The 7,923-nt window shown below is 41.3% G+C and overlaps 1 protein-coding gene across 2 annotated transcripts; it reads right to left on the bottom strand.

Moving 5' to 3' along the window:
* Positions 1-2,351: 2,351 nt before the first annotated feature.
* LOC116251676 (probable LRR receptor-like serine/threonine-protein kinase At4g30520) lies at positions 2,352-6,811 on the bottom strand. Of its 2 annotated transcripts, none has more exons than XM_031626068.2 (11): positions 6,069-6,809; positions 5,825-5,957; positions 5,662-5,733; positions 5,374-5,517; positions 5,180-5,251; positions 5,012-5,071; positions 4,828-4,928; positions 4,541-4,675; positions 4,060-4,404; positions 3,413-3,795; positions 2,352-2,936 (listed from the first exon to the last, which is right to left on the bottom strand). In XM_031626068.2, the coding sequence occupies exons 1-11, from the start codon at positions 6,184-6,186 to the stop codon at positions 2,550-2,552; spliced, it is 1,950 nt and encodes a 649-aa protein (XP_031481928.1). In that variant the 5' UTR covers positions 6,187-6,809; the 3' UTR covers positions 2,352-2,549. The 2 variants fall into 2 exon arrangements, with proteins under 2 accessions (XP_031481928.1, XP_031481929.1); XM_031626069.2 differs by having other exon boundaries at positions 2,754-2,946; positions 6,069-6,811.
* Positions 6,812-7,923: the final 1,112 nt, after the last annotated feature.

Here is a 7,923-nt window from a genome sequence, read left to right as displayed (position 1 = left end):
TTAATTGTCTACTTAGTATGTGCTGTTGAGGTAAAGAGAAGCCATTTTACTAAACCTGATCATCATAATTTCAGAATAGCAATAATCCGCTTAGCAAACACACATGCTTCATGTCTGATCATTAGCTGAACAAAATAAAAATTTTGGTTTACAACTTTGGAATGTATTGTGATCATCTTTTTTCCAGGTGAGTAAGAGGGTTAATCCCACGGCTCAGGCAATGGCCGAAGCCCCTCTCCTTACTTTTGCTTGCAAGGTCCAGAGCTGTGTTGGTACTAGGTAGTGAGATCAATTTTATGCTTGACAATTACAACTTGGTTGAAAGACATTGCTTGGACTAGGCCCTTCTCCCAAGCCAGAGAGCGATGACCTGCTTTAACTTACATCGAATGTGAGTGTTCATGGGTTCTGAGCCTTCATCCGTCAACCTAGCGGATGGCATGACCTGCTAACCACACTTTCTCCGTTCAATTTTATGGTTCTTTACTCGTGCTCATGCCTACATAACAAAAAATTGTTGAACGTCAGTAAGTTGGCGAAATTTGAGTAATAATTTCAAAAATGCGCCTCACGCTTAGATTTCTTGACGGGGCCTTTTTTGGGTTGAAGACTCTTAAGCAGGAATATAAAGTTGATGAGGTTAAATAAGAACTTTTTTTTTCTCTCTTTCTGGGGGTGCTCAGGACGCACCTTTCAACTCGACAAACTGTATGGATGAAGAGTCTTTTAAGGCCAGACTATTCTATGGGACAATGTCATAAATCAGTTTCCAAGGTTTCTGATACGCTTCATCCATATATTACAGAACTATATCAATTAAAGTGGCTCATCGTGCAGCCCTCATTCAGAGGCACGATCCCTCTGTTAAGGACGACTTGTGAATGCCATACGATTGACAGCAACTTGCAAGTTCGAAAGTCACGGGAGGCATTTCCTCTGCAAGATTAACACCGAGGGTACACCACCAAGCAGTAATATCAGTACACCTTCTAATATATAGCAGGTGATATAGAGGATCTTTTTCACCAACTAAAAAAGCAAGCCAACCAAACATTATTCGAAAACATTGAGCCTGTATCCGTAAATATCCCCCCGGCCACGCCACTTTTCGCTCGAAAATTAGACCGTTGGAGCTGAGAAGGATTATATGGAAAGACATAAAACCCCTCAGAGGACGGGGAGACGGACACGTTAGACGAGTGGCATACTTGGTCTAAGGAGAAAAGGATAGGCGTGAAGTGCAGCAGAGACACCGCTGGCAAAAGGGGACCGGCTGTACCGTAACTTAGAGAAAGAGAGAGAGAGAGTCAAACTGTTCCTTGCTGGTGTTTGAAAATGACGGGGCGTACCCGCAATCTTGACCGGCTCAGCTTCACCAACACTCTCCCCTCTGAAAATTTCAGAAAAGAACTGCAACCATGATTCCCTGTCAGATCACACCCATCACGCCCACCTGCTACTACTGGCGCAGCAGCAGCTCTCTCTATTTCTCTCTCTGCACATCTTACCTCTCCTGATTCCAGGGGTCAAAGAAAGTAATAAAAATGTATTTCAATATTAATTTTAGCTTCCATAGTTGATGGTTTTCCCCATGCAATGCGAATGTTCAATTTGAATCTGCCATTTCTGTGGCAACAACAGTACTTGGACAACTGATTCGAAGTACGCAAAGTATTGGCAGTGGAGACAATGTTGGCGATTGTGGAGCTTGTTCAAATATGCTTGATCGAAGATCATGCCTTATGGAGGTGTTTGTTTTGTCAGAAATCAGAAGCATATGTTAGGTTAATTTAATCGCATTGTAGAAGTTATTTTCAAAAGCTTCTAACTATGATTGTCCATGATGCCTCGAAGTTTCGAGATTGAAGGAATCATGTTCCTATAAAACCCACTTGACTAAGAGTTCATATCAATAATCAAATCACAATAAGAGTGGGCAGTCCTGGGTCAGGCACCAATCAAACAAAATCTGACATCCGTGGAAATTTGCCTGAAGTACAGATTGTGTCATTTCATGGGGAAAGTAAAGATTTACTTGAATTCTGCTGTTAAATATAAGAGTTCTGTTCACTACTTCAGTGAATAAGCAGGGATTCAGAATTTCCTGAACGAGGCCGTTGATTAAGTTTTATCAAGGAACCCTATGCGGAAAGAGGTTTTCAGGGACGCTACAAGTCATGGAAACTTGTTTCCGGAGAAATGGTTTTCACTTCTGCAACGAACTTGGGCAGCCTTGAATTAAATGAGGGCAGCATCCCAAAAGCATCCTGTCCAGCCTCATTTGTCTTTTGGCACAAATGGGCACGCCCACCAAGAAAGAGGAAATTCTCACCCTCCGTTGGTGCCTGCACTTCTTTACATTAAAATATTGGATGTGAATCCACCGTGGGCTACTTTTTTTCAATGGGAGGGAGAATATCTTTTCTATACATAAATAAGAGGTCAAAAATGCATTCGCAGCCAAGAGAAAAAAAAAATTACAAACTAGAATCGCCCACTGCAATTTAAATTCCAAATGACGAAAAAGAAAAGAATTTTCCACGCGGGTTTCACCGGGGACCGGACAGCTCCATTGCTTGAGTGTCAAGGGATGAACCATCATCATCGTCATCGTCATCGTCGGGCATCATCATCATTCTGGCATCGTCTGAAAGCAAACTGCTGCCTGTTAGTTTCTTGTTGCTGTTCTTCTTCTTCTTCGAATCCCATTCCATTGCTTGACTGTTGCTATTCTGAGAGGCTTCCCATTTATGTGCAAGCCCATCTCCTTCCAACATCTTCACTACTTCTGACATCTTAGGCCGGTTGATGGGCAAGTATTGAGTGCAAAGGAGGGCCACTTGAACCATCTCACTAGCCTCGATCCTGTCATAATTGCCTCTCAAATCCTTATCAACTAGCATGTCATGCTTCTTCTCCTGATGTATTTTCTTGACCTGCAACCCACTTCAAAACAAACCGATCATCCCCACTGAGCCTATTCCATCTCACACAAGATTGACTCTACTTGAGCCTAAGCTTAGGCTGTATGTCCATTCCAGCTGTGGATTCCAGACTTTTGTCCAGGTACAAGACAATAGAGATAAACCGCACAAAAGGTTTCCGATGCATCCATTTAAATTAAATAACTAAAACCTCAAGGCGATTTTTTGATTATATCCGATGTAGTATTCCTATGTCCACACACGGATGTGCAAAATGCCAAGATGAATAAAGCCAAAGCAAGGCCACCAGCAAATGACAAAAAGTCCTCACAGGAGCATGCAGAGTATTTTTGTTTATAATGATGAAATAGGGATGAAAAGGTGTTCTTGTCATTTAATGGAGAAATTTTATCTGTTAAATGGAAAGTTTGGTAGATGGTGTGCGTATTATTGACAAAGGGAAAAAAGTACAAAACTTCAACGCTTACCCAGTCCAGCATTGCTCCTTTCTGATTTGCAGCTTTGTTGCCAAAATCAAGAGCCGTTTGGCCTGTAATGAGCTCCAAGAGGAGAATTCCAAAGCCGAAAACATCGGTCTTTTCCGATGATTGACCGGTAGAGAGGTACTCTGGAGCAATGTGACCTACTGTTCCTCTAACAGCAGTTGTCACATGTGAATCAGCATGATCCATAAGCTTTGCTAAACCAAAATCACCAACTACTGCTTCGCAGTAATCATCTAGAAGGATGTTTGCAGCCTTGACATCTCGGTGAATTATTTTCGGATCACATTGTTCATGCAAATAGACGAGGCCTCTAGCTGCACCCAGCGCAATTTTCTTCCTTGCGTTCCAGTCAAGAGTGGGTTTTCCTGTCATAACAAAATGAAACTGCATAGCTGTTCCCTTGCTCACTTCTTTAGATCAATGGGGCATTTACCAACGTTTGCCCACTTAATTTTTACCCGATCAAAAGAAATTGGGTCCAAATATTCTAGCTTATTATTAACATACAATCTACCAAAATTTCAAACAAATTACAGGACAACTTAGTGAGACCAAATTGTCTTTGTTATTTGTTAAAATCCATCTGGACCCAGTAAATTGAGAGAGAGAGAGAGAGAGAGAGAGAGTACCTCTGAGCCTAGAAGCAACACTACCATTGGACATGAAGCGGTAAACAAGGAGCCTCTCGGAAGGGGTAATGCAGAAACCAAGCAGCCTCAGAAGATTACGGTGCACGGCCAAACTGATCATCTCAATCTCTGTCTGAAACTGAGTCTCACCGCTATTACCACAATCTTTCAGTCTCTTGACGGCCACCACCGTGTTATCTTGTAAATAACCCTTATAGACATTTCCAAAACCACCCTTTCCCAATATCCTCTTACTGTTGAAATTGTCAGTTGCTATTTGGAGTTCCCGGAAGCTAAACGTCTTGAGGTTTCCCAAACATAACATTTCCTCATCATGATAATGATCTGCATTTTAAAAATTAACCAAAATTTAAAATTCACCAAAGTTTAAGGCACAATATGTCAAAACATGAAAACTATCTTAATTTTTAAAATACTCTTCTCGATTGAAATTTAAGGCACGAGATTAACAGGGGCAAACCATAGTCATCTTGGATCAATTGTCTGCTTTGCTTCTTCTTCCACCATATCAGGAAAGCTAAGACAAGAGTGACTCCAAAAGTACAGCCAAGGGCAACTCCAAACGCGACGGCTACTCTGTGGCCCCTTGATTTTCCTAAACAAGAAAACTCTTAGGAATATGAAGTAAAGATATACAGCAAATTGAACAGAAAACACGAAAGTTATACAATAAAGCATGCCTTCAACCCAATTCTAAGTTCCTAAATGCGCATACGGAGATGAGCAAAAGAATACGGGAAAACATACCCTGTGATGCATTTGTGGATGAAGAACGAGAGCTTGACAGAGTCGCTGGGGAACAATCTTGAGCCGAACCACTTCCACATGTCAGAAAATTACCCTGAATACTATCACCAAACAGAAAAGAGAAGATGGGAAAGTCAACAATATGAAAGGGAAAAAAAATGGAAATACATAGCACGTTTTTTACTTGAACGTTCTAGCTGGGACTCTTGGCACAGGTCCACTCAGGTTATTGAAGGACAGATCCCTAAAATATCAAATCATTCAAAAAATCACTGAATATCATCGTATCTGAAAATTATTGAGCAGTCAGTTCAACAGTACAGTGGATTTCTCCCACAAATAAGAAACTCACAGGAAAATAAGTGCTGGAATTTTTGAAAGAGAAACAGGAAAGCCTCCATTAAGACTGTTATTATTTAATCTCCTGAATCAACAAAACAAACACATTTTACTATATGGAAAACAACATATCCATCATATTTTTCTAAAAAAGTATGAGGAGATAAATGGAAGTGAGAAACCCGAAACGGGGAGATGAAAACTCACAGGTATTGTAGACTGGTCAGCTGACCAAGGCTATCAGGAATAGGACCAGTAAATTTGTTATTAGAAAGATCAAGTGTTCTCAAATTTGGAAGTTTCCCCAGCTCTGCCGGTATGACCCCAGTGATATTATTGTTCTGAAGCAGCCTGTATAACCAATAAAAAAATTCCAGACATAAATGGCTTGCAAGACAACAGCCCAACAACAAGACTCTCAACGAAAAGAGAAAAACAAATCTCTTCACCTAGAGGAAAGCGAAAAGAAAAGGGGAGCTGGAGATGAATTCTTACACTTGCTGGAGATTGGTCAAATTTCCTATTGCTGAAGAGAGTCTTCCAGACAGACCCCCGCTTGGTGCCTCTCTAGAACATAAAAACAGAGAGAACGGAAAATTTCCATTCATGCCTTACATGAGAAGCAATAAAATCGGAATAAGTTGAAGGTAAAACTTACAATACAATAACTTGATTCGCAGGAGAACAAGTGATCAATGCCCAGCTACAGGGGTCAACAGAGTTCTCGTCCCAATTGCCCAATATTTCATGTGGGTCAATCAGAGCATTCCGGATGGTGGTCAAAGCTACCACTGTAATCACGTAGAAGATAGAAAAGAAAAGAGAAAAATAACAACACCCACCTCAGATTTTGCGTAGAAAAGGATGTAAGAGAGAGAGAGAAGACAGAGATAGCGCCAAACCTTCAGGGTTGAGTGGTTCAGATGAAAGAGATGGAGTGGCGGAGGAGAAGAGGAAGAGGACGAGGAGGAAGAGGAACTTGAAGAGCATAGGAGTTGGGGATGCAGACGAATTAGTCATCGAAAGCGGACACGAGGAATGCAAGAGAGGAAGGACGAATTTTTAGTTATATGGGCATACACTTCTGATGAACTCCAAACAGAGAGAGATAGAGAGAGAGAGGTGTGAGTTCTATCATTTCCTTTTCGCGCGCTACACATGCAAGGCTCGCCTGGTCTTTTCTACGACACACCGCCGCTAGAGGCGCATAGACAGACATGCATAGAAGAATCAGAATGCACATACTACTTGCACCGCATGGCAAGCATAATGGACATGGGGTTGGTGGTAGCGCTGCTGCCGCAGCATGATCATGATGATGATGAGAAGAAAATGGCAGTGGAATGCTGCTGCTGCCGCGGCTTCTGCGGGCAAGCACAAACCGGCGTATTTCCGAATCACACGACCGATTCTTCTGTCAGAACCCTGCACAAAATTTGAGAGAGAAGAGTGGGAGGTATGATCCCCGCTGCTCTCCCACACTGCACGCTGCCTCCACTCTTTTTCGCATGAACCTCCTTGTTTCTCTCTCTACGTGCGCGTGCTCGGCGGTTCAGCTCTCAATAAAAACATGAACTGGGTCCTTTCCACCTGTGAGCAGTGTCATGAAGATCGGCTTGAATCGGCCGGTTACAATCGCATCCGTGACAAATCGATTTGGTTTGGTGGTCGGAGCGCTACATATCAGTTTCAAAACATATTCTAAGAATTTATTCTTCTTAAAAACAGTTTTTTAATACGTTCTACACAACAAATTGGCAACTACGCCGATTCGATTCCAATAGAACAATTTTTACAACACAGGTGCCGAGGTGAAAGAAGGAAGCGGACATGCCCAACAATGGGTTGCCTTGTCCCGCGGTCACCTTGAGATGGCAGCAACCAGCAAACGCTGCCAAACCTTCCAGTTACCTGTATGTATGGACCAGTGCGACCACTCGTTTTATTGTCGCGTCCTTATTATGGCTGCAACAGTGATGGCATGGTTGATTCGATAAATGTTTGTAATTTAAATTCGTAAAATACAAGCCATAAAGATTGTATGACTATTTAAAACTGAAACAATTTGGAATAATAGATCTATAATTTGAAAAGCTTGTGTACATAAAACTTGGAATGAGCTTCACTTTATCAAAAAGTCAGCTACTTATTCAACTGGATGTAGAACAAGAGTTAATAACAAAGTGAACAAAAAAAAAATCTTGCATGCTTAGTGAATTAATTTCTAGCCGTTCATTTAAATATGACAATATAAAAGGCAGAATGTATCCAACAGTCTCAGTTTGTTAGCCATGTATCTTTCCTTTTCCCTTTTCTAAGTTAGAGAAAGATGCCAATTAAAGCAGTTCTTTCTTGTGAACCCTCACTGACTACGTGTTGTCATAAGTAGCTGGATCACAAGGTCTTGAAATTGAGAACAGGACCACACGAAGAAAGATGCATCGATCTGAACAAGCCATTCTTAGAGTATATATCACGTGAACACAGATCCGTGATTTGAATGATAATTCGACAACAAATTTTATATTTAATGTGAAAAGTTATATTTAATGATCATAAATATGAATCATATAAATCTTGCATGCAATGGCATCGCACTGCGGTCTTCTATGCGCACCCAAACCCTGTTTTTCAACAGCATGTCGATGTGACAAAGGCTGACAGTGAGTTGTTAACTATGATCGTTTACGAATTTATATATTTCCGAGCCAAAAGCTATTTGCTGACAAGCCAACATCCTACTTCAATTGAATCCAA

Source organism: Nymphaea colorata, chromosome 3 (assembly GCF_008831285.2).
Source record: "Nymphaea colorata isolate Beijing-Zhang1983 chromosome 3, ASM883128v2, whole genome shotgun sequence".
Classification (NCBI taxonomy): domain Eukaryota; kingdom Viridiplantae; phylum Streptophyta; class Magnoliopsida; order Nymphaeales; family Nymphaeaceae; genus Nymphaea; species Nymphaea colorata.
This window is presented reverse-complemented; position numbering and strand designations above follow the sequence as displayed.

Coding starts and splice junctions, on each gene's coding strand:
- LOC116251676 (XM_031626068.2), bottom strand. CDS start 6,186: ATGACTAATTCGTCTGCATCCCCAACTCCTATGCTCTTCAAGTTCCTC. Junction 5,518..5,661: donor TTGACCAATCTCCAGCAAGT/GTAAGAATTCAT, acceptor TTGGTTATACAG/GCTGCTTCAGAACAATAATA. Junction 4,929..5,011: donor GTCCCAGCTAGAACGTTCAA/GTAAAAAACGTG, acceptor GTTTGGTGATAG/TATTCAGGGTAATTTTCTGA.